The sequence below is a fragment of the Sparassis crispa genome, assembly GCF_003851025.1.
Source record: "Sparassis crispa DNA, contig_000013F, whole genome shotgun sequence".
NCBI lineage: Eukaryota > Fungi > Basidiomycota > Agaricomycetes > Polyporales > Sparassidaceae > Sparassis > Sparassis crispa.
Genome location: NW_020939760.1, coordinates 107,983 through 132,819, shown reverse-complemented (window position 1 = coordinate 132,819; position 24,837 = coordinate 107,983). Strand labels below are relative to the sequence as shown.

At 51.3% G+C, this 24,837-nt stretch overlaps 10 protein-coding genes across 10 annotated transcripts; 7 read left to right on the top strand and 3 right to left on the bottom strand.

Moving 5' to 3' along the window:
- Positions 1-742: 742 nt before the first annotated feature.
- On the top strand, positions 743-1,305 carry SCP_1400490 (hypothetical protein; the record flags this gene model as incomplete). Its single annotated transcript, XM_027763756.1, has 2 exons — positions 743-957; positions 1,023-1,305. The coding sequence occupies 2 exons, from the start codon at positions 743-745 to the stop codon at positions 1,303-1,305; spliced, it is 498 nt and encodes a 165-aa protein (XP_027619557.1).
- Positions 1,306-2,576: 1,271 nt separating this feature from the next.
- SCP_1400480 (hypothetical protein) lies at positions 2,577-3,715 on the top strand (the record flags this gene model as incomplete). The annotated part of the gene is made up of 2 exons (XM_027763755.1): positions 2,577-2,934; positions 2,997-3,715. The coding sequence occupies 2 exons, from the start codon at positions 2,577-2,579 to the stop codon at positions 3,713-3,715; spliced, it is 1,077 nt and encodes a 358-aa protein (XP_027619556.1).
- A 2,356-nt stretch (positions 3,716-6,071) lies between these two features.
- SCP_1400470 (hypothetical protein) lies at positions 6,072-7,120 on the bottom strand (the record flags this gene model as incomplete). Its single annotated transcript, XM_027763754.1, has 2 exons — positions 6,072-6,214; positions 6,268-7,120. The coding sequence occupies 2 exons, from the start codon at positions 7,118-7,120 to the stop codon at positions 6,072-6,074; spliced, it is 996 nt and encodes a 331-aa protein (XP_027619555.1).
- Positions 7,121-10,660: 3,540 nt separating this feature from the next.
- Positions 10,661-10,972, top strand: SCP_1400460 (hypothetical protein; the record flags this gene model as incomplete). Its single annotated transcript, XM_027763753.1, has 1 exon — positions 10,661-10,972. One exon carries the CDS (start codon positions 10,661-10,663, stop codon positions 10,970-10,972), a length of 312 nt encoding a protein of 103 aa, XP_027619554.1.
- A 1,663-nt stretch (positions 10,973-12,635) lies between these two features.
- Positions 12,636-14,270, top strand: SCP_1400450 (replication associated protein; the record flags this gene model as incomplete). The annotated part of the gene is made up of 2 exons (XM_027763752.1): positions 12,636-13,459; positions 13,511-14,270. 2 exons carry the CDS (start codon positions 12,636-12,638, stop codon positions 14,268-14,270), a joined length of 1,584 nt encoding a protein of 527 aa, XP_027619553.1.
- Positions 14,271-14,681: 411 nt separating this feature from the next.
- Positions 14,682-15,332, top strand: SCP_1400440 (hypothetical protein; the record flags this gene model as incomplete). Its single annotated transcript, XM_027763751.1, has 2 exons — positions 14,682-15,255; positions 15,316-15,332. The coding sequence occupies 2 exons, from the start codon at positions 14,682-14,684 to the stop codon at positions 15,330-15,332; spliced, it is 591 nt and encodes a 196-aa protein (XP_027619552.1).
- A 3,229-nt stretch (positions 15,333-18,561) lies between these two features.
- Positions 18,562-19,400, top strand: SCP_1400430 (hypothetical protein; the record flags this gene model as incomplete). The annotated part of the gene is made up of 2 exons (XM_027763750.1): positions 18,562-19,117; positions 19,168-19,400. 2 exons carry the CDS (start codon positions 18,562-18,564, stop codon positions 19,398-19,400), a joined length of 789 nt encoding a protein of 262 aa, XP_027619551.1.
- Positions 19,401-20,777: 1,377 nt separating this feature from the next.
- On the bottom strand, positions 20,778-21,251 carry SCP_1400420 (hypothetical protein; the record flags this gene model as incomplete). Its single annotated transcript, XM_027763749.1, has 1 exon — positions 20,778-21,251. The coding sequence occupies one exon, from the start codon at positions 21,249-21,251 to the stop codon at positions 20,778-20,780; it is 474 nt and encodes a 157-aa protein (XP_027619550.1).
- Positions 21,252-22,602: 1,351 nt separating this feature from the next.
- Positions 22,603-23,566, bottom strand: SCP_1400410 (hypothetical protein; the record flags this gene model as incomplete). Its single annotated transcript, XM_027763748.1, has 2 exons — positions 22,603-23,415; positions 23,480-23,566. The coding sequence occupies 2 exons, from the start codon at positions 23,564-23,566 to the stop codon at positions 22,603-22,605; spliced, it is 900 nt and encodes a 299-aa protein (XP_027619549.1).
- A 910-nt stretch (positions 23,567-24,476) lies between these two features.
- On the top strand, positions 24,477-24,656 carry SCP_1400400 (hypothetical protein; the record flags this gene model as incomplete). The annotated part of the gene is made up of 1 exon (XM_027763747.1): positions 24,477-24,656. The coding sequence occupies one exon, from the start codon at positions 24,477-24,479 to the stop codon at positions 24,654-24,656; it is 180 nt and encodes a 59-aa protein (XP_027619548.1).
- Between the last annotated feature and the right edge of the window lie 181 nt (positions 24,657-24,837).

The window sequence follows — 24,837 nt, the reverse complement described above, 5'->3', positions numbered from 1 at the left end:
CCTCTCTGCAGCAGCCTTGAGGCCAGGAGAAGCATAGCGTCCGCATGATCCATCAGTCAGCCTATTCTATCCGCAGCATCTATTTTCATTGCCCGTGAAGATTGCTTGCCCAGTGATATTGAACAGCCAGGCGCTCCAACACAGGGTCTGTTAAAACGCCATGGGCATATCGGTGATGTCAACTATGCCAGGCAACGGCAGTCATCCGGCACAGAGTTTCGACGTAGAAATGCATCACATGAGAAATAGTTTCAGGACTAATAGCGATGCTTTCAATGGGCGTCTGAATTGTCAAGGCAGCTAAACCAATATGGAGAGGGAGAGGCTGTGGGTTGAAACGGAAACAGCTGCCACAGTCCGTCCACCATCACACCAGCCCGGAGTTGTTGCTGCACTTTCCCATGTCAATAGGGTCACCATTTTGCGCACTTGCCACAATGTCTGCACAACTACTGAGCCAACTATTACACCGCTAGCATGAGTGCTCTCTCAAATCAGGCTAGCCAAGTGACCAACGGCCAGCACTCCACTCCATTTTGTCCCACCATTTTTGATCCGCAGTGGCCTGTCTCTCCGACCCCTAATGGCAGTGACGATCAGTTCCTCTTGGACAAAGAAATGGTGCTGCAGGCGAGCGAGATAAAAGGCGAGCCACTTTTCACGTTGAGCTTGCTAACCTCCCCAAACCCCCTTCCACCCTTGCTCTTTTCTCGACTCTCGGCCACCATCACCACCACTGGCTATGCCAGCTAAGAAAGGTAAAAACTGTGCCTTGTCGTCGACGACCACGTCATCCAAGGTGTCGTTCTTCTCTGGACGAACTGCCGCCTTGAAAAAACTATCTGCCAAGGTGTTCGAGAGTCACGCACACAAGACGGATGGCCCCAACCTCCGGAAACCAAAGATAGCAAAATTGACAGAGAAGCAACGTTGTCGAGCTCTGGCTATATGGAACGAGTAAGTGCTGCATGCTGTTCTTGTCTGCCACGACTTCTGACTGACGTCGGTCTTTGCTCTTTCAGGTGGATGAACGAAGTCCATCCCACCGTCGATCCCAACCAAGTGTGGGTGGACTTATGCCGCCAGGACGCCACAGCCATGCAGTACTGCAAGACGTTCCTGCAGATCCACGTCGAAACCTCCGTCTATCAGCATGTTCTGCTTGACGATGCTGATGGCAGGGAAGAGATCGAAGAGCGGTCCATAAAATCCTCTAGATCGCTAAACACCTTTTGGAAGTCATTGATAGCTGCAGCTGATGACGAGATCTTGCTACCGATGAGAGAGAACCCGGACAGCTATTGACTGAAGTTGAAGCGCACTACCAATCAGCCAGGTTTGTCCAGTTTATTATGCCGCGTTGAAGTGTCCTGAAGGCACCCTTGCGCCAGGTTCTTTGGATACAGGACCTGTTTCCTAGATTAGCCAGTGGATTTACCATGAAGGCGCCGAGACTATGGGTCTTTCCACAAAACGGAGAGGAAGTCGAGTTTACCGTTACGGATATTGGACTTATCCTCAAAACCATCTGGCTCTGTGCCTGTTGTGGAGTGAGAGTAGAAGGGTGGCTAGTGCGGTGGCGGTACATACCTGAGGTGGCTTGTAGACTTTAGGGCTGAGAACGCGCAATGTTTTTCTTCTGCGTGCAGGTGCGCACCTAGTTAGTTTCTTCTTCAACTTGATAATCTACTGCTTTCGCCATATTGACTTTTGTCTACGAGCTCGCATCACACGCCTCTCAAGAGGCTCCGCCTAAGGCTGTGTATGTGTAAAGGCCTGCCAAGCCTTTATTGCTGCCTGGCATTACGTGATGCCAAGCTATGTACTTTAGGCGAACAGCAGAATTTTCCTCTACTTGCCAGGAATTAGTTCTTCTCGAAGATAGAGCACCGGGGCTATATCTATCGCACTCACTTATTCTAGCTTGTGTATTGTATTCGTTCTCCAATCTATTCTTATGCTATCTATATCCTAGTAGGCGCCAAGTGTGCGTAGTATGGCGGATACTTGACAGTGTTGTTGTACATAAAAGCCTGCCACGACTCGCTCTCCGTCTATAGATATTTTTAAAAGTCTTAAGCGTTACAGCGGGTCGAGACTCTGTTGTTAGAAACTAGCTCTCGCATATATTAGAGCTCATATGTGTCCGTGCTACTCATATCTTTACAGAAATTCCACTTGCGCCACAACCAGTGACGAAGACCTCGTAATAGATGGCCAGAGTTCGAGGATAGGCAACCGTTACCTCTCTCTCTCTATTGGTCGTTGTTCATCTGACAATCATTTACTGGTACATTACTCTCTAAAAATAGGATAGATGCTTCTATTCTCAGAGTGGCAGTGCTTAAATACGCGGTCTTGGCCCTCTTCCTCTAATCGAGGCAGTGCAATCTTACTGGCGGCCTCCAGGCAGCAGTATCAGCCCCTCAGCTTACACGTCTAGTGGATACCCAGAGTTGGGTATTTATTCAGCTCTCCTTCGCTGTTCAGATTGCAGTTACTACCACTCATTCCATCATCGCATCCATTACTACTCACTTCACAACTAATTTACCTCAATTTCCTGCAAACCCACCATGGCTACGAAGCGCTCTGTTCGCCCGTCGTCTACTGAAGTGGATATGGCTGCTCTTCTTCAAAATGTCCAACACAGCCCTGCCAGCAGTGACCCTACCGTCCAGCAGTTGCTTCTCGCCCTCACGAGCTCTGGCATGATTACTGGACGGAAAGCCAGATCCGACCATCGATCCAATCATCTGCCGCCGCTCAAGGTCAAACGCAACATCATCGATGTGATGTACGACCGCTCCGAGATTATTGAAGATGAAGCTCTGTTCACCGACCATGAGCGCGACATGTCAGACAATGAGTCTGCCGATGGGTGGGATGGCGAAGGTGAGACCACGACCATCCGCTTTCAGGATCCTCATCACGGTTGGTAACCCTGTCAGTAGCAAAGTCATATGTTTTATTGTCGTGACTAACTGTGCATACAGAGCACACCTACGGCCACACGGCTGTCACCACAAATGATGAGACAGAGCTGTACAACGACTTTGACGCAGAACTCGCCGAGGAGGACATTCCTGCTTCCGAAACAGTTGACCAGCTCAAAAAATCCCCCATGCTTCAGTCCACTCTGAAGAAACCTAGAGCCACTGCACGCATGACTACGGTGGTCACTCCCCTTTCTGGCAGTGAAAAGCTGGATAGCATTCTGGTCAAGTTCATCGAGACTGCCGAGGCTCTCCGTGTTACATCTCCCCTTAGTGACATCGCGCGCATTTTTGAGACGATCTACTCCAACAACACCCAGATCATGAGTCTTGTCGCTGAGGCCTATCAGCATTCCGCCACTGCCCATGAGAAGAATGCCGAGGGACTCTTCAGTATCATGGAGGGCGCCATCCTGCTCAACGCATCTGCCAAGAATCGGTGCAATGGGAGCACTCGACAGCCCAACCAGCATGTGGTCAAGCAGAAGCAGGACGCGATGGTGAATCTTGTCAAAGCCGCCTTTGAAAGGTGTTACCGCGACACACGAAAGAATGGACATACATGCAACGAGTGCGAGCATTTCCACAGCCAGATTCGCGATTGTTCGCAGAAGCAGGCGGTCGCTAGAGACAAACTCGCCGAGGTCAGCCGTAACTGCCAAAACTTTGCTACGGAAAAGGTTCTCTACAGCTATGGTTACGATCAATACCTCTACTAGCGTCCTTGGGGACCAGGGAAATGCATGTTTGTGATACGGTTCAGGATGGAGGGGGGCCCTAGATTGATTATTTTGCTCTGCTTTATTTGTTTGGATTTGCTACTGGTAACTAGATAGACATAAATTTATTGCGTTTAGTACTCCTAAACTGTTGATTTCGAAGTTTCTGTGAGTCACTGGGCATCACTTATAGTTATCGTTAGACTGGTGCATGGTGTGTGGAGGGGGTAGCATTTGATGCAATTATCCTACTATGTTAAGCCTCAAAGTTACAGCCCTTTACAGACCTGCTAGTTTAAATTGTACCGGTTATGGTCACCACATACACTCCGCTCAATGCTGTCAAATCTTTTTTATTTTCAATTCTCGCCAATGCTAAGAATACGTTAACTCTGCTCCATTCAGCGAGTATGCGATCACCCTATAAATGCTCTGCCCTGCTACCTACCATTCGCGCTAATGCAGCCTTCTTTGCCCAAGGCAAGCATCCATACTGTTATTCGACAAGCCAAAAATTCAGAGTAGCGAGCCTAATTCACAATGCGGTAGCTTTTGCTGGAGCTGTCAACATATGATACTATCGCATGATAAGCAAAACAATTGTTTTCATCGGCATACTGCTATCGTAGCTAGCAAGATCATTTGACCAATAGGTCTGACACTCAGCTTATGCATCTGTCCTGTCATATTCCACCTTTCATGGTGGTAGAAGCACTGTTTCCATTCCGTAATCTTCAGCATTAATGTGCTTATCTAGAGACTCTGTGATGCTGGCAATGTACACACGTTCTAGTATACCAAAAGCATACTAGTCAACACACATGTAAGCATAACATACGTGTGTATGGTGTGCAATTCAGACATGAGTGTACTGAAAAGATGCCACGAAGATTTGTCTTTGATGCTCCTGTAACTCTACTACCCAAACTTTTGGAATAATACAGTGTTTAAATGATACTTAGAGCTCTAATATTCAGAATAATACTACACTAACCTCCAACACGTCTACGGTGAATACCGCAGCATCAACGCGTATAGCGTAGTGCAATTGCGACACATATACAAAGAAGAATAAGCAAAATCAGGATTGCCACGAGTACCGCCCATACAACCCACCGGCAGACGTAGTAATACCTGCAGTGGCTTGGCGACTTGCCGGGCACTGTCGATGTATTCAGTGCTGTTGAAGCTTCCGGCTCTGTCGATTTATTGAATGCTCCCGGCTTGCTCGACTCTGTCGTTTCACATTTTGGCATAGCGTGGCTAGACCCTGGGGTCTCATATCCTGGAGGTGGTCCCAATTTTTCATTGAGCATATTGCCGGCAAGGTCTGGCGATGAAATGAGAAAGGGGAAGTACCATGCAATAGTGCTCTGAGTGCCAAAGGTTAGCTGAGGCGACAAGCTAGGTTTACATCAAAGAACTTACAGCAAGAGAGTTCTGCTTCACATTATTCTCCATTGGGCAGCTCTCGTCCACCCAAGTTTTCAAATAATGCCCCTCGCAGTCGTTTGATCTCATCTCAGGTTGTATGACCCCCCGGGGTGCGTTGCATTCAAAGAACCACATGATCAGAAATAAATGATGGTGTTTTGGTCAAAGAGTTGAGTTCTGATGCCTAGTAGTCCACCAAAACACATGAAACCCTGCGTAAATATATATCTGCTCGATTGTGACCGCAGAGACCCATTGATTAGACGGTTTCATGCATTGTTGCCTAGGTTATTTTTAGGCTCTAATCCGAAGAGCTGCGCCTGGTATAGCCTCAAGACATAGATAAGCAGGGATGACGATCTACAAGCAAGAAGCGCTATTTTCAGCCCTACCACCGTGTTTGGTCCCGAAATAAGTGTTCACCGCCACATTGCTTACTGGGGCTGACCCGATGGCTGACATTTAAGCCCTAAACAGCCTTGCGTACCTCATGATGGCCACTTTATGCTCGGCCGATGCAGTTCGTGGCGAAGGTGTAAGAGGTAAACCTGTCAAACGACTTATTATGCGCAAGCAGTCTCGAAGCAAGCCACACTGCTATCGACGGTGGCGCAAATCGCTGAGCACGAGGTGCGGACTGGCTTCGTGGCCATTCACTGGGTTATGTTCAGCAAGCCTGAACTATACATGTGCATGAATTCGTTCAAAATGTTCGAATTTTACTTCTATTCATCTCCAGTAGCAGTCTATAGCAGAAACACTGGTTTCAAATGCCCGTACAAGCAGCAATAGCTAGAATCAGAAACTGATATTCCCGAACCATAAGTATTGTTAGTCCTGACCATTGAAATAGCAATTGTGATTTGCAGTCCACCACGTGCGGAGATTGAGGTACGTGCTCTATTACCAAACATGTTGGCACTTATATCGAAAAAATCTCCATGTCGTCAAATGCGGTGATCGACATTGGCTCCGGAAGCGGAGGCAGCAAAGCGTCTGCCTCTGACCCAGAGAGCACCAGTCCTCCTCGATCACAGCCCGTCTCGACCCATGGGTCACCGGAATCTAACACGTATTAGCCTTTGGAACTGGAGGAATAAGAGATAATGTAGACCTACATAGTCCGTCGTTCGATGCCATGGAGCATGCAAAACTGTCAACTGTCTGCTGTGGCTCTGCGTCCTGTCCGCCTGGCAAAGTTATGAAGTCATCGTACTGCCACAAGTCGATCGATTGCATGCTTTCATCTTCCCCAGTTAGCTCAGGATGTTTCGGTGCCAGTGACTTTGGTGCACTAGAAATTTGAAATCTATTCCAAGCGTTGTTCTCTTGGAGCATTGGGGGGTCGAGTGCAGTGCTGGCCACAGACACTGGGCTTGAACATTCAAACGCTAGTGGTGGTGGTGAGGCGAGGGCATCATTGCACAACCATGGGTCGATGAGCGTCACACTCTCCTCCCCATGGATCAAGATCCCATGTGCCAATGTTGGTGGTTTCAGTGTTGTAGAAAGTTGCAACTCGTCACACTCCTGGTTCCCTTCCAGTACTCGTGGATCGAGCGCAGTGCTCACCACCGGCAGCGGGCTGGAGAACTCAAATGCCGGCGGGGACGAAGTCCAGCTAGGGGTGCCAAAATCATGGATCGAGTGTGCGTCTTCGTGCCGCCAATGCACAAGCCCTTCGCGCATCGCACTGTTGCGCAAAATTGCAATCAATGCTGCAAGAAACCTAATAGTGACCGCCTGAGCTATTATCAAGCTGTTGAATTGGTCCATCCAGTCCCACAGAAGCCGACCTGCATTGCTTGTGGCGGTGACCACCTCGAAATGCAGTTTTGGGTTTTGATCCAGGTCGATTTTAATATCGAAATATGCCTTTTTCATCATTTGGAGGTGCAGTTGATAGGTATTGTTGTAGGGCTCATCGCTGGAAAGCCCGGGGTGCCACGCTTGGGATTCGAGGTTCTCCATGATGCGATCAAAACATTTTGACATTTGCTGGAACTGACAGCCCACGGTGTACTTTTGTAGCAAACATGCATTCTTGAATGCCCTCTGAAATGGTTTTGGATAGGATCCAAGACTATTCCTCAGGTCCTCGAGGTCGCAATGCGTCTCGATCATCTCGTTTGGGTCCATTGGGTAAGAGGATATAGGGAGGCTGAACGCTGTTCTATAGGGAACATAAAAAAAATACAATGAAGATATTAGCTTGCAGTACTATGCAAGATAACCATAGAAATTTTTGTTTTTCTCGGAATGCGATGCCGAGGACAAAATGCTGCTAACCAGAGTGCAAAGGTATTTGGCGGGAGGACATGTTTATATACATTTACTGAACGGCAGAAATGACATCTTGGTGTGCCCGCACGGAAGAGCAAATCACACTACTTGAACTCGGATGCTCACGATGGTGCTGCACAAGGCCTCGCCCCCTGTTCACAGAGGTATCAGTGCAGCCTGCGAGCTGCTGACGCATACCTTCGTTGCATCCGCCTTGCCACATGTGTTGCCACTCGCAGCACACCATCGGCCGTAACTGCATTTCTAAAAATACTCTCCAGGGTAGCAATCCAAAACCGACTCAGCTGCGCGACACATCTGCAGATCCTACGGATCGACCTCTGTCGTGGCGAAGTGACCTATTTTTACTGTAAATGCTCCAGCCAGCCAGCCAGCCAGCTACGTAAACTAATATTATCTAAATCTGACCAGCCAGCCAGCCAGCCAGCCAACTAAGCCCTTGCATTATATCATTATCAGAGAATTGGCCCAGCCAGCCAGCCACGTGATCGATTAATACTATCGAAAAGTTATCGAAAAGTTGACCAGCCAGCCAGCCAGCCAGCCGAATGGCCAGCTGGGGATCTGGCGCTTATTTTGAGCCCGCAATAAAATTAGCAGTGAGGGTACCAAGTGGACAGCACTAATAATGTTCACAGGTGCCTTGTAGGCCTGACGCTAAATCCAAACTCTTTTTCTAAGACGCGATTCAGAATGAGATCGGATTGCGCCAGACACTACTGCTGTGCAAAAGTCCACACTGGTTAGCTGGATAGTCCGCGCACCACCACGAGCGAGCCTAATGGGCCGCATCATGTCTATTAAGGATTATACATAATAATTGTGACTCGATACTGCCTCGGGCTCGAAGCCGCTGACTGCCTGTCCAATGCATGGGCGCTGCAAAGCCTCATTGCCATCACCGACCGCAAAAGTCCATAGATGCAAGTCAGTAGCTCGCGCGGTCATGCACTGCCTCACTGCTTCCGCCTCAATACTCCGCCCCTTGTACCCTGCGGGGATATAGTAAGAGCGACGTCCTCTAGAGCCATGGTCGATCAATATTTGAGACGCTATACCCGACGGCTCATGGCACCAGCCAAGTCGCTTCACTCTCGGAAAATCATGAATGAGTGATTCTTGAAACTCGCAGCAGTCCGAGTAGCCACTATCAAGGATCCCGACATCACAAAAGTCAATGCCTTCCACCACGTACCATGTGGCTCGCCGTCGTTCGGCTACGCTGCATTCGCGCCAAGGCAGCCCGATAACAGTTCACCACCCACCCCCATATCTTCAAAATATATGCACCAGCCAATCCCAAACGCAGCCAACGCCTTCTCGCTCTCGATGAAGTTGAGTCCGTCAAACGCTCCCAGGGGGGTTGCCCGAACATGGGTACCGCAACTTTGTGGTGGACCTGAAGCATTAACCTTACCTCCATGATCGCGAAACCCAGCTTGTTGAGGCCCCACTCACTTTTATCGCTTTCATCAGCGGTTTTCTCTGCATGCCCGATGCCATAGAGACGGTCAAGCAGAGCGGCCTGGACGTATTAGCATCACCAGGCATTCTGCACGAGGATGTATTGGGACTTACAGCGGCGATGAATCTTGATTCCGTCGCTAACAGCCGATGTTGGAGTTCCGAGGCTTCCGCACTTTTGGTGATCATGTCATAGAAACCCCTTCAAAGGATTTCCGATAGTGCTACAAGATAAGCATCGAGAACCACCGTGAAGAGTGAAGGTTAGGAGCTTACCTTCCGCCCAGATTGTGGAGTCAAAGCCTGTGACTGCTCGGCCCAGGCCCTGAAGCTGCTTTGGGTCCGTGGTGTCAAGGATTTTGCGTCCCACGCTCTCATCATTGAAAACCATTGCTTTCTGGAACATCGCGTACTGCTGCACACTAACATACTGATTACCCTCCGACTCAAACGGGATGTTGGCGAAGATGGAAAGGTAGCTGTTTGGGCCGCTCGGCCCCCAGAAATAGACTGGCGGCGAGGTATATACAAAACTTGCCCCAGAAATTAAATGAGTCAGGTACAATGATCTAAGCATGCAGTGGTAACAATGACCACGATGATTTTCATGCCCGTCGTCGGGCTGGTCCATGGCGATGAACGCAGGGTCCATGATGCGAATGGAGACGGGTGTTGGCAAGGAAGAGAGCCAGTGGCAGGAGCCGCCGGCCTCCTTTTATTCTCTACTCCGCGTGTGCTCCTGCAAATCTGCCTTGACATGTGCCCGCTCTCACCGCCCTCCTCCATAGGTTAGCCATGTGTGCCGGTGTGACACAGCAATTACTTACAGTCCGGTGGGGTCTGCCTCGATGGAACGCTCACCGAGAATGAATACCGCACGACAGGCCTGATGCTCCATTTGCGTGGGTCCAACCCCACTCACACACACCCACCGCACTGTGTGACTAGCAGCAGCCCACGGGGTCTACCTCTAAACTTTTTGCCCAAGTTAATGTTATCGAAAAATGGATCAGCCAGCCAGCCAGCCAGCCATCCAGCTGCGCTTAGCAGCGGGTATTCACGGCCTATGGGTGGAACGACTCAGCTCTGGCTATTTTGTTTCACTCATCTGCGCCCCTTCCTGTGTGATCCAGCCTACGATTTGAAACAGTCTCGTGGTGGAGCAAGTATGCTTCAGCTCGGTGTGCACGGGCTACCAAGACCTCGCTCGACGCATAGGGGTAACTACACCGCTACTTTGAGAATCCATGCTCAAATCCTCGAACAAGCGAACAGACTAAATAAGGTATGCGCAGCTTTCTCTTCTTGCCATGTTTATAACTCTCAACCTCTTCCTCTTCTTGTCCAGTCCTAGCAGAACAACAGATCGCCATGACCGCACAGCTGGAAAAATGGGGGTCTCTGCTCGTATCAGCCCGTCTTTTGACCAGGGCTACCGACAAGAGAATTGATCAACAGGAGAACAGCGCCTTGTTCCAGCTTCCTCTTAGTAGGTTCCCATTGCTCCCACGTCTTGCCCCTACTTGCCTCTATTAACCAAGACGACTACCACCTCTAGAGGTACGCGTCAGGATCTATGAGCGTCTCCTAGAGACCAATGCGAACGCAGTCACAGCGCTCATACCAAAGAAAAACAGATGACTCCATGGCACCGATCGGCTTCCCGATTACTTTGGGCTGGCTGCAGCATGCAGACGTAGCCGCATCGAGTTCCGTGGGTTCTGGATGTGCTGAAAGCCCGTCATGATCCACGCCTTCGACTGGGCAGCCTACATACGCAGCCCATTCATGCAGGGACCTCGTCACCACGAGTTTTTGGTCTGGTACAGACAACGTGGACCTGGCAAGGTTAGGATGTGCCTGGAGCTGTTTTACGACCAGTCAGACAAGTCGCTGGACCCCAACCGCAAAGGCTCCGTGAAGTCCTTCACACGCTACCTCTGCGGCTACAATGTCCAAGCAGGCGATGCCGTACTGGAGCGACATGACATACTTTGGATCGCGTCTCGTCTCCCATTTCCACGACTACCGGACAACAGCGACGTGACGGCGTGAAAAATCCATCGGCGTCGTCGAGATGACGAGCAAAAGGTCGAGGATCGATCTCTTTACAATCCTTACGTCGTGTATTTGAAAGTGAAAAATGACTAGAGGCCTAAGTCTCTTCCACAACTTATCTTGCTTTGTTCTGCGCGGGAGATGGCACGGGTGCTGTACTGTAAGGAGGCGGAAATCAATGCTACGCGTGTTTGCCTTGGGGCACGCCGTACTTGTAGTATAGAGCAGTAAATAAGCATATTTATACAATAACGTGTCTCACGATGAGCCATCTTCGGCAGCGCGACGTCACCATGATGTTTATGGAGGTGTAATGCATAGAGCTGTCCAACTGCGTGCATGAAAATGTTGTGAAGAATGAGTCTCGCAACTGACCATCCGGTCTAATTCAGCAAATCTAAGTGGACATTCTTGAGTTCATTTGGACCTACAAGAAATCTAGAGCGGTCAACAGTATCAGGCGCATCATTCTAGACTTCGCTGGCCAGATATACGAAACGGGTAGCACAAGACTTCCTGTGCAGCTGTGGTCAACTATCTGTAGGCCTATGGTGCTTTAGTGATTAAGGTACCGTGACGATGCATGCATGCATGCGTGGGCAGTGGTAGATCTCGGTTCCAGTAGATCTGGTGCCTGGCCACCATAGGCCGCCAGCATCGACTCAGCCTATCGAGCCTCGGACAGTTTGGTTCGAGTGGCCGGGGTTCTCCCATGTCCTGCAAGGTACTCGCCATGTAGCAAATGGTAAATGCACCAGGCAGGGACACCGAGGTCGACAGTGGCCGCGGCACAGCAGAATTTTTCGCACGGAGCTAATGTTATCGAGCAATTGCGAAGATAACCTCAGTACAAACACATTACAGACCTAGTGTTGACGCAACACCGAGTAGTATCGGTCCCCATGATACGGTCGAGGGCCGTTTAGACTTCATGGGTCGCTGCTCCCCGCTGCTTGCTCATCTCGCGTGCTGCTACCCTTCCCGTCAGTGGAGCACATGAATGCTCTTCCACTTTGGCACTTACGAAGGCACATGAGAGACGATCCCATCGACCTTGCCTGCAAGTCAGCGACTGGACCACTTTAGGCTGTGAGGGCACTCCCCGAATGCGGGCTTTGTGCGACCTTGCCCTACCATGTAAAGATTCGCTGAGCACCGGCGTCCCACCATTGCGTATCTCGGTAGACCTCTGCCCACGCTGTGCATTAGCTGCTCTCAAAATTGCGCCACATGCTTAGTTTACTACGGCATCGATCCGTAGCCCAGACAAAGATGCCCATGTTCCATAGCAGGGCAGCACTCCCCATGCGTCTAGATACATGGCATGCTGTCAGCTTGTGACTATGCTGGGGCAGTCAAGTGGAACCAGCAAGGCATCACCGTGTCCATCAAGTGCCTGCAGCAAGCTTGCCGCAGGCCGTGCCTTCTGTCAGCCCACGCGCCTGCTATCGAATGCAGGAATGGCTTTCCTCTGTGCGCCAGCATCTGGGGAAGGTTCAACCTCCATGCTGAACTGCCAGGTGCAACTGTACGGCACCTGATGGAGTATAATGGAGAGTCTGGTCCATAGCGCTTAGGTCTCAGGAAGAAACACCTCGCCACCACACCAGGTCGACACCCCAGCTGAGCTTCCCCATAGTCCGCACCGTACTCCTCCATCATGCCGCCTGCCCACCTGCAGGCCCGACTTGCAGCTCCCAACGGTGTAGCACTTGGCGGCCGCCAGCCCCTTGGGCTTGTTGGGTCCACAGCCACCAGCGCCGGCCCGGGCTACCGGCTGCAATCCATGTATTGGTTAATCACCTGGTCTCGAGTAGACGCAAAGTTCGACGAGCCTGTCGCCGAGCAGAAGCTGCGTGGTTTGGTCCCGGGTGCGGAGCAGGGACTCCGTGTCAAGCTGGCACACGAGGAGCACGACGACGGCGGCCCTCACTACCATGCCTTTGTCGCATTTCGCAAGACGCCTTCCATCCGTAACGCGCAGGTCAAGCTAACCGTGGGCGAGAACAAACCCCACTTCACCAAGGTCAACCCACGTATGAAACATGTCGCCTGCGACTACGTCGGACGTGCGGACAAACGAGGCGCATGCATGGTCTGTAACGACTTCGACATTGGCTGGCACGAGGCCGAGACACCACTGGACCTGCGACCCGCCCAACTCGGGAGTGGCAGCGAGGAGGCACAAGCGGAGGCGGCCGCTCTCACTTCGCAGAGCAAGGCAGACACCAAGTATCGCTTCATCCTGCAGGAATCGGCCACACCCGATGAATTCTTGGCCAACTGCGCCAAGTACGCGCCGAGTGATTACTGTCGCAACCACATCAACTTGGTCGCAGCATCCAAGCATGCCTTTGCCCGGGCCCCCGAGCCGTACCAGCGTCCCAGCGGTCTGGTGCTCGACACCAGCACGTACCCTGCCATCGAGGGATGGCTGAACGACGAGCTGAAGCCGCATCTCGGTCGTGGGCCGAGTGGAATCCGGTAAGTCGATCGCTGGACGTCGTAACATGCTGGGCTAACGGTGCGTGGTAGGGGCAAGTCGCTGTGTCTCTGGGGCCCATCGCGCACGGGCAAGACCACGTGGGTGAAAAACCTCGGGGGGACATTCGCGTACATGGGCAACCACTTTAATGTCGACGAATTCAACCCAAAGGTGAATTATCTAATCTTCGATGACATCAGCGGGGGTCTGGATGGGCTCCCGTCATACAAGTCCTGGCTCGGCTGCCAGGCTCGCTTCCATGTGACGGACAAGTACCGGGCGAAGACGAGCATCGAGTGGGGCCGGTTGTGTGTATACCTGTCGAACCATGACCCGCGGAAGGGGCCACGGGTGTCGGCAGCAGATCGTGACTGGCTTAACCGGAACCTTGTGTTCCAGTACATTGACGCCGCGCATCCGCTTGTGCGATTCGATCCGGCGTGCGCTGCAGGTGCCGACTCCAATGCCGCCCCAGCCACGCCACCCGCGCACCATACACCTAACAGCACGCCACTGATGGCCGGAGCGCTCGCAGATCTCAGTGGAGATGCTGAGGAGCTCACGGGGACGGAGAGCCACCGCGAATGGCCGAGGACAGACAGCGCAACGCCTGCATCGCCGTGCCCGGGTGATGTGTCATACGGTGGACCCAGCCCGGACACTGCGCCCCCGCCGGAAGTGCTGACTGCCGCAGCCAGCGCACTCAAGCGCAGGCGGCCCGCGTCCGATGTTGGTTACGAGACAAGGCTCGACACGGGCCACCTGCGCCGCGGGCCAGTGATGAGGGGCCGGGCAAAGGTGGTTCTGTGAGGTGCATCGATGCCAACGATGCTTTTGGTGTGCTCTCGAGGTTGCGTCGGTGCCAGCTTATTCTTCATCTGCTGTGTGCAAGTGGCTATAGTAGCTTGATGGTAAACGATTTCAGAAATTGTACGTGATTAGCTCAAGTTTCAGGAGTCCCGTCGGGGTTTGATAGGGCAGCGGCCAGCTCTTTTGAGAGCGGCGGGGCACCTTTTACACAGCACTGCCACGCTAGCCCACTCCCATCGCCGCAGCTTGTAGTTTAGTGTCAACCAGCGCAGGCCAGCCCTCTCCTATGCACCAACTCTTCACACCGGAGCGTCACGCGCCATGACTGGTCTACAGGCGTATTCGTGCTAGTAGTTGCGACGAGAATAACATTAAGCTTGGCTCAAAACATCCTTGACTTTTGTCTACCTCATGGAGCAACTCGCGGTGTTAATGCAGCCTCGCGGCAACCCGTGGCCCAAGGGTGAGACTGCCATCGACCATGCCGACAGCTTTCTCTGCGTCGCAGACGAATTCAATCCAGGTGATGAACGCCAAATTGCCTTGCTCATCGACTGCCTGCACAGTTTCGCGATAAAGGGACTACGCAGTCTTCCCTGCGTCAAGAGCGACGAGGCTTACGAAGTGCGTCAACAAATCCGGGGTTTATCCCAAGGATTTCGGAAACTGTCCATTAAACCCATTCCCGAAGATAAGGAATGCTGCCCTAAAGTAACGCCAAACGACGTCAAGGCACTCGAGTCCATTGGTACCAAGTGCGCAGCGATGAGGGTGCAGTGTCGAACATTCGTTAACCGGGCCCGGACGGTGTTCAACGACATCCACAAAGACGATATGGGAGACGAAAATAAGGAAAATGAGGCTCCCTGCAATATGCCTGTGTCCGAAACCAGCGATGAAGACGACGGCCAGCCGCGCATTGACCAAAAGAGCTGGAATCTCCTCAGCAAAGAGGAGCATGAGGGAGTGTTCGATCGGATGGAACGTATGTTGAACGTACACAGCCTTTGCATTTTGTTTGAGATAGACTAACATGAGCCCTCAGAGGATGCTATCTGGTAATGGGCGGAGGCTATGTGGAGCGGACGCGCTTGTCATCGTGTCCAGCCCCGCACCGGGGTGATGGACAAGCAATGCGATGCGCAGTGGTGGTGGGGCCCTCAAGGCATGGTTACAAAGAAAGGCTGGGTGCCAAAGATGTGGGTGGGAATAGAGCTCTAGTGATCAAATTAGTGTACACGGTCATCAGACTTGACATTTATCCTGCGCAATTTGACTTGATCTTCCAATGACTTATCACCCCTTCCATGTGATTGTTCTCAATCTCTCTTAAGGTATCGAGTAGTGTTCTATGGCTTTCAATCACCAAATCTACTCGTCCGTCTGCCATGCTCCATGTCTTCCCTTGAGCTGGCTGGCGGCGCACCAAAGCGAATCGCATCGGTTCCAAGAGATTATTTGAGACTGCTTCGCGCAAGCGTCTCTACAAGAAGTATTGTCTTGCTTTTTGCTGGTCTAGACTAGCCTCTGCGGTGTCGTATCCTCCTGGCACCAATTGCTCGCAGCAAGCTTGTATGTATTTTGCTCCCCCGCAAGGAACGTGGCTATTGTAGGGACCAGTGGCTCAGTCATGCAGATGCATTGGACGGTCGTGAGGAGCAGTCACCCGCCGACCCTATCATCCCCCAGGAATGAGCGCTCGAGAGCACCCCGTGAAGCCGTCCCAGCGATCGGCTACCACCTACTGCATCTATGTGGCATGGCAAGGTAGCCAGATGACACTCTGTTCCAGCATCGCAGCCACCCAGCAAATTACATGCAGGGACATGTGCAACAGAAAGGCACACCTTCACCATTTTACGGCATTCCAAGGTCGGTTTGGAGACCGATGTTCCATGGCTAGCTCGTCTCTCAACGTGTCTCACTGGTTAGCCACGGTGCCGCGTTGAGTTAACATGTCGGGTCAACATACCGGGGCTTCTCCATGTCAGCTGCGTGTCAGCTTCCCACTGGTCATCTCTCCATGCTTCTGCATCCTTTGCGTTAGTGGATTTATCTATTGGAGGTGCTGAGCAGAGGTGGCTGTCGAACGCGGCGAAATAATATCTGATAGGATATGCAGCGTGAGACATGACGCAAGCTGATCCCACCACGGCAGACCTTGCGTCGCGGATCTATGCATGAGAAAAGTTTTTCCCCACTTAGTTGCACACTGTGCGAGCTCGAGTGGAGCTCCAGCTGCGAGTACATATACCGGCCTGGCGTGCTGGCTGGCTGGCTGTTTTTTCGATAACATTAGTCCGTGCAAAAAATGACCTCCATCACGCATCCCTGCTCTAACCGCAGGACGTCAACGCCACACCAGGCATGGCAGCGGACACCGCGTTGGTGCGCGTTTCCCCGGCTGTTGGATCTGCGCACCACCTGGCGGTCGTGGCTTGGCCGAGTTGACCCACACGATGGAACATGTCTGTGAGCGAGGGTATCATCAGTGATTGACATCGTACAATGGCAGTACAGGGGCCTTGCCGCTCCCACGTGGACTAGGCATACACCGCCTGCTGGAATGGGCCCGGCCTATGCTCTGCGGGCATTCGTGGAGAAGAAACTCCAAAGATGCAACCTACTGGGCCCTGTGCACCTTCATGGGAGCTTCAAACAACCCTGGGCTGCTGAACAGCGGCTGCTCACGAACCTTGCGCCACCTGTGCCGTCCCTTTGGCGAAGTCCTGCTCTCAATCAGGTAGATCGCTGCCAGTTCTTGCAAGAGCATCAACTGATTTCTTTTTTTGATACTTGGGGCTGACCTCAGGAATTTGCAGGACCAATCTAGACGCGTGGAGCACGGAAGGGCTTGTGCCTCATCGCTGCGCTGAACTGGTGCAAGACAGCCATGGCCCAGTCAAGAAACAGGCATGCTCGCCGCCCTCGACGAGCTCCACCCCCCGGGACCAGGAAAAAGAAGAAGTCCCATCGTGCTCCGTCGCCAGCTCAGAAGTTTACTGCGGGCAACTGGGTGTTTGCAGTGCTTGCAACAGCATGTGGCTGTTTGCTGTCCTGGGCAGACGACTAACGTGCTCATTCGTCTTGCATCATCGCTATCAACACAAGGCGGGGAAATGGCCTCATTATCCACAATGTACTTCTTTCTAGATATATATGGACTATGAATTTCAAATACGTCTGTCAATTTCTAGCTATATACTGACTATGGATTTCAAATGCATCTGTCGATTGTGCCTATGCCGTGCCGCAGAGTCTATATGGGCGGGGAAGGTACCGAAGCCATTCCCCAACGATACGCAATGATGTATCTGCCGACTTGTGTCCCTCAGTCCACCGTATGCTCCACAAGCAGGAGCCAGTCTCCGATGTCGGCTCGATGGTCGGTGATGCCAACGCTTACAGAACCTAGCGCCTGGGCATTGTGCCAGGCTCGTAGAACATGAGGCCGTCTGGCCAAGCTCACCATTTATTGTTCTCAAATGCTGTGCTCGAAATCGGGTGGACTCAACTGGTGAACGTGTACCAGCCTTCCAGTGTAGAGCTGTTCAAAAGTGTCTGGCTTTTACGCGTAGCATCTTCTATGAGCAGACGTCTTTCGCAGTCGGTCCCGTGCTGCCAAGCAAGAATCTTTTTCAGGTATCGTAGAGATTAAGCCACGCCAGAAGAGCTTTGAACTTGGGCAGGACTGCACTTGTTCCAGATAGATATTTCGTGGCTGTATACAGTTCAGAGCACATCCAAGACTCAACTATTACATCCTGGTCTACATATGCCTTCTAGACAGTTGCTGCCTCTCGCTATATAGTGCCTCTCCTCGCCGTAGCCCGACACCACGTCACCAAATCTAATAACCTCAGCATAAGCAAGAGCTTTTTAGGTATATTTTAAGAGTCAGAGGTCCCACGGCTCGCGGTAAGCGGTTCTTGCATCAAGTGTCCTGTGCCTTTAGGAGTGAGGTGCTGTGAGGCCACACCAGATCTTGTAGCACTGAGATGTGAATTATAGGTTGCCTTGATGCATGCCCAAGTGACTATGACGCAGCAGGAGCCAATGTAGATTCATGTACTTTTGTGAGAGTGGACGCACGAACCAGGACCCATGCTTACTTGCACTCAGCTACCCCCAGTTGGCTGGCTGGCTGGCTGGCTGGTCAAGTTTTTCGATAACATTAAAAGGCGAAAAAAATTTCTTCCCACAATGGCATCTCTCTCTCCTCTTCTCTCTTTTCTTTTCATGTTCCACTTCGTTTGTCACTTGCATGCTGCGCTCTGAAAAGATAATCACCATGGCAGAATTCAACTTTACGATTCCTAACAACCTCGACACGAACGGCACTCCTAAGAAGGACGTTCGCATACAGGATATATGTCCAGTGGATGACCAGTTGGTCGCCTGTTCGCTGCCATATCACCTTCAGCACTACCCCCCTTTCACTCAAAAATCAGTGAAAGCCATTGTTGAGATCCTCGACGAGCTACTCCCCGTTGCACAGCACCTGATCAACGTGGAATCGAAGCTTCATAGTCTCGCAGAACTTGTCGAGGCAGAGGAGGAATGCCAACCCTCCCTGAAAGGTCCAGCTTCTGCATTCCTTGACGATGACAGATTCCAGCGCATGGCCACCCTCCGAGGCGCTCTTACAGATAAGACACCACCCTCTACAGAATGGGCGGACAGTGCCGGCCTCAACGTCACATTCGCGATCTCGTACGTGGAAGTCATGCTTAAATATTTTGAAAGCGCATATGAAGCGGTCGATTCGTCGAGTCTTATGATTATGCTCCATAGCGCAGGGCAACAGGAACTGCGGGGCATGCCTCTGTACCCAAGACGACGTAAGGGTATAGCAAAGCCACTCTATAGAGACCTCTGCTGATGTGTGTCTTTATAGCAGACGCAAATTACAGCCCTTGGGATCATAAAAATACGGAATTCAAGAAGTTTAAGGTCCCGGGTGGGCCTTCCGAGGACGAGATGATGCTTCAATTAAGCGCGATCAAGTCAAGTATGGATGAGGACAACTCCGATAAAACAGATGAGGAAATTATCGCTGATTTGGAGAACGTGCACATCTGCGTGGAGGTCGCTAGCAGGCTTGCTAGTGTCGCAGTCGACGAAACATAAGATGCGTTGTCGTTGATGTTTCTGTAGGAGAAATTAGGCCGCAGATTAGATAAGCACTCTCGCACCAGTGGCTCGGTCTACAGGGAAAAACTCCAAAGCAGCATTCGTGCTCAGTTTTCGCATTCCCCGGTGACTTAATCTGTAGCACGCACGTATTGTTTGCCGATGGAGGACTATGATAAGATATGGCAGTTTGCAAGGCCTAGCGCAATAAATGGCCGCATGCAGTCAGAAAGTAGAGCCTTTGAGGGGCCATCAGCGAAGTCAAAGTATACTAACACGAACAGTGGGGCGGTTCGAGTTTTCTGTGCAACGCAGTGACGTGGCAGCCGATGAAATGGGCTCATCCAAGGCTATACGCAAAGTAGAAGACGCTTACCCGCTCAGTGGCATGTTGCATCTGAAAAAAGCTTCGCAGTCAGCACAGAGCATCTCACCAGAACATATTGCACTAGGTAAAAGTGTTCTGGCCACTAAAAGGCTGTCTAAAGACACTAGTGTGGTTAGCAGGTGGTGCCTACGACGTTTCTCTAATGTGTTAGTCTCGCTCCACCGCTCGCCAGAGGAGAGGGGCCAGCACTGCATACCATCTACTGTGACTGAATGAAGCTTTGTTGGCAAGACTAGTTCCCAAGCAGTATGGATAAACAACTTGGCTGCTACTGCACAACTGCATTGACCCCGCTTGTACTCAAAGAATGCACTTGCAGAGATTACAACAGCGAGTTGCCTATATGCACTTATAGCACATTTGATTACAGCCTTACAAGACTGTGCACTTACGACATGACCGCGTGCATTTATCACATAGTGCGCTTACGGCAACTCCACTCCGTGGTAGGCCACCCATGCTGCCGCATGAGTACGCCCATGTACATGTTTTTGAAACCTGGCTTGCTAGCAGGTCATCTGTTGGCTAGCTGGCTGGCTGGCTGGCTGGTACATTTTTCGATAACATTAGAATACGGAATTTCTGTCCGCCGCCGGGCTCGCATCACCGGTACCTCGGCGCTCAGAGCTAGGCCGGATGGAAACCGCACACATCTTCGCTAGGTCTGGCTGTAAGTCAGCTACTGAATCCAAGTCTTCGGCTACACCTTAAGTTCTGGATGGCCTACAGAAGAGGACGATGCATTTTATCGCTGCTTAACGCACCCATCAATCACAATGTACTTTACCGCCTGGGAGCTGACTAGAAGGGATGTGTCTATTCAGTCCTTTCTTGGCGGAAGAGCATGGGCTAGTGTTTTAATCTAAGATCACGCATGAACGGAATAGATCATTTCTGGCATCCTTTTGTTTTGCCAAACCCCAACTCAAAGAGACAATAAATGACATGAAATCTGTAGAGCCATAGTCCCAATCCATCCTAACTAATTACGTCTCAGTTTTAATCTCGTCCGTGCGATGCTGGGCCACTCTTAAAATCACTTTGCAGATATTGACATCACTTAAAATACCATTTTCCAAGTTGGACAGCTTGATCGTATACAAGATGTTGTACTGGCCCAGTCCCCGATCCTCGGGAACAGCCTTGATCTTGGCGATAAGCTGATTAATCGTGTAATCGTTCTTTCCGTTCCTTTGGTGCGGAAGCCACTCTAGGAAGCCATATCTTAGAGTCTCGCTTAGGAGTTTGAGTGACGCAGCTGTCGCATCAACGCGAACCTTGTAACAACAGTCATGCCCATGCACGGCCATGGTCTCTGGGCTGCCAACCTCGAAGTTGATCAGTGTTATCTGATTAGGAGGGGCCGATGTGGCGTGGATGTTCAGCATGCTCCGGTAAAGGGTGTCGCGCATACTGCTTCCGCACCGGAAGGCGCCGGTAGTCATATGGACGACAACCATTGGGGCCTTTCCATCCCGGGAGAAACCACTCCAATATTGATTGGCCGCGCGTGTGAAAGCCATGCCGATGTCATTCTTGTCGCCTGGCCACAGACCTCTTTTAGCACACGTAACTTCGGGTGCCGTAGTGACCGAGGCAATAGGGCAGCGATAATTCGGATGGTGTAGATGAAGGCAAGTATTGATAGTCTGTGCGAGCAAAGGGTCCAAGCTCTCGATTGCCGAGCGCACATTACTCCATCGGCAGATATCCCGAGCTCTGGAGCATTTCGAGCTAGTGATGTCGTAGGGAAAGAATCCCCATGCCAATACAGTAGGCCGCGTGGGGGTGGCTTGCTGAATGTTTTCTACTCTAGAGTGAGCTTCTACCACCATAACGCGGCGCGTAGGTTACATACGACAAATCATAATACAATGGTGATTCGAAGCACTATTGGGGTGAAAGTAGCTTGTTGACAGCGCTCTTGGTAGAGACTGGTGTAGTACGCAAAGAAAGATTGGGTTGCGCTGAGTGTAGGTGTTTGGTGCGCGCCGGTGAGTGGTGCCATGAAGAAGCTGCTCCCAAATCTTCAAGTAGAGCAGTCAGTCTTTAAAGAAAAGAGGCACACTGAAATTGATCTTGACGTGCGAAATCTTCGAGCTGGCATTACACAGGGCAGTGTATGGGGCCATTTCACTCCCCTGTCCGCTACTACCTGGCGAGGTGTGCGGGGAGAATAACACCTTCCAGGCCGGCATGCTAATTGTCCGATATACTGGCCTCACTACTGGCCTCACTGCAGGCCTCACTACTGGCCTCACTAATGGCACCCCAGCTATGTTTTATCTTATCAAGATATTGATCCGTAATATTCTCATCTGTAGGATGGCTGGCTGGCTGGCTGGCTGGCTGGCTGGCTGGCCAAATTCCGATAACATTATTCAGAAGCGAAAAAGTACCTGTACCGAGTACTTGCTGCTACATGAGACTACCGCTTAATAACTTAACTCGCAAACATTGCTACCAGTTTCCACTGTCACTGTTCTTTCTGTCTATGTTGCGATCACCATAGCTACTCAAATTTTTTAAGAACGCAAGAGCTCGGACATGTTGGCAGAGTAGATATCATCAATTACAAAACGAGAGGTCAAAAAGACAAGGTTTGGGTAATGACTGTATTCATAGTAGGTTTCCCATGTACGATCGATTTATCTAATTATACTGGTCAAGACATCCCTATAAAGGGAGCGCACCCGCAACACCAAACAAAGAATGTCCCGCATCCATCAAGTAAGCAAAAGAAAAAGGGGCCTGTCAAGAATGCACGGCGCGTGCCAAAGGACTGAGATGCCCGCCGATCACGCAACACCTCTAAGCCCTTGCTCTCTTCTCTTCGAGGTCACGCTCGTAGTCATCGTAGCTGGGGGGGTTGGCACTGCTGCCCACCTTGTAGCCCAGTGCAAACTCCTTTAGGTACTCCAGGATATTATCGAGAGTCTCGTTACGCGGGCCGCCGATAAGCTTCATTTTCGTGAGGGGTGAGTCCCAGCCGCCCATATCCTCCAGGATCTGTCTGAGCGTGGTACAGTCGAAGATGTCGCACTCGAACTTTTCGCCTGTCTTGGGATCCTCGTACACGCCGGCGTTGTCGAAGCCGTTATAAGCTTGGATGATTTCCTCATTGCTGGTAATAAGGCAGAACTGCACGCCTATCTTCTGGCGCACGTCGGTGCAGCCCATCTGCTTCATGATCCTGACCACCGTAGACATAACCAGGTTCTTAATAGGGCTGAGGTCCACCTTGTTGCGTGTTATCCGGGCTCCAGTCATACTGTCGTCGAGGCCGTCGAGCAAGAAGACTAACGTCAGTGCTTTGGCGTCGGGCTTCTTCTCAACCTTCTGTAGGTAGGCTCCCAGAGCTTCACCCAAGGTCTCGATCAGAGGGGTGCTGCCACCAGCCTTGAACTTATCATCGACAAAGTCCTTAATGTCGGCCACGCTCTTAAAGCCCTTGTTATGGCGCTTCAAGCCTATGACAAAGCGTCCGGACTTGGCATTGGATGTAATGAGCCATTGCTCGATCTCATCGTCGTACTTCAGGGCCTCACCAGCAACAGCTATGACTCCCTTTTTAAGTTCAACAAGGCGAGTAAAGTCGGCTTCATCGGTACTGATTTCACCGTTCTGGCGCCAGTCGAAGTTCAATGAGCAAGAGGTCACTTCCAATCTGGATGTCAGAGCCCTCTACAGTGGTCTGGTACTCCCGTTCCATGACATTCCACAGGTCATTAGGGATGCAGTACCTGCCAAATGTGACAAAGTCTGAGGAGGCCATTGCGTCTGCGTGAAGTGGTTTGAAATGCTGGTGGAGGTGTCGTAGCGCGACGTAGATTGAGTAAGGTAGAGCGATGAGAAAGGATAGAGGCGTGCTTTCCAAAGAAGTTGACTGGAATGTGCTGCTGAGTCTGGATGTCGACAAGTCAGACTAAGCGAGATGCGAACCTAGCTTTTATAGATCTTTGGCACGCAGCGGGGCAAGGCAACGCACACAAGGTACGACTTACCTACTGCCTGCACTGCCCCGTCCACCTCGAAAATCTGACCCTGCTGGTTCAGCTGCATCGACTCAGCCACGCCGATCTGGCGACTTCGCGCGCCTTGAACCACATACTCATGCCATTTGTGCCCTTGGAAGGTGCATACCTGGGATGAGGCACCCTCATTTACAAGGATTCTGGCGAACCAGAACCCTGCCTCGGGCGCTGAAGCTAAAACTAGCGTTTCGGCAACCAGCTGGCTGGCTGGCTGGCTGGCTGGTTGGTCAAGTTTTTCGATAACATTAGATCATGCACTGACTGGTCGGCTGGCTGGCTGGATCATTTTCCGATAACATTAGATGATCAAAGATGCGAGCAACAGCCCAAAGGCCCAGTTCGTAGCAACCCGTCTATCCATCCCTACATGATATCAAAGACCGCCATTCTAAGTACTCCAAGGTCACTGAAATGCTAAGCCCAGTACCCTAGCGCACCAGTGTCAGCAATCGATCTCCAAGGTGGCGTTATATTCATGTACGTATGCCAATGAGCATCCTGCCACCCCTGAGAAGCCGCAATCTATCGCGGGTGTCTCGCGTCACCGCAGGTAATAGGATGCATGGCATAAAACAGGGACGCGATATCGCGACATACAGGTGATTTAGTGCGTTTCACAGACATTGTGGCGTCCTCTTCGATTTTACAGCTATGGGCATCAACTTGGAAGCACTTGATATCCTCGTCACTGTCCACGGCATTGGTCACGATATGGATATTGGTGCTGCGCCTTTCCGCCAGGGCCTTCCCCGATTCCAGATTGCTTATGGTATCAATACCCTCTTTGTTTTGTTCTTCTTTTCATCGGATAATTCCTTACTGGCGGTGTGAATGTGCACGCGAATCTCTGTGGATCTCCATGGCTTTGGGCTATTCTGCCTGATTGCTGGGGGGTGATCAAAATTCCTGCGTAGACAGTGCGTGCGTAGACTACAAGTCGCACAGAGTATACAAGCAGAAAGAATCACCCCAATCTGATAAAAGAACTCGAGCACAGTAGGCTGGATCGAAA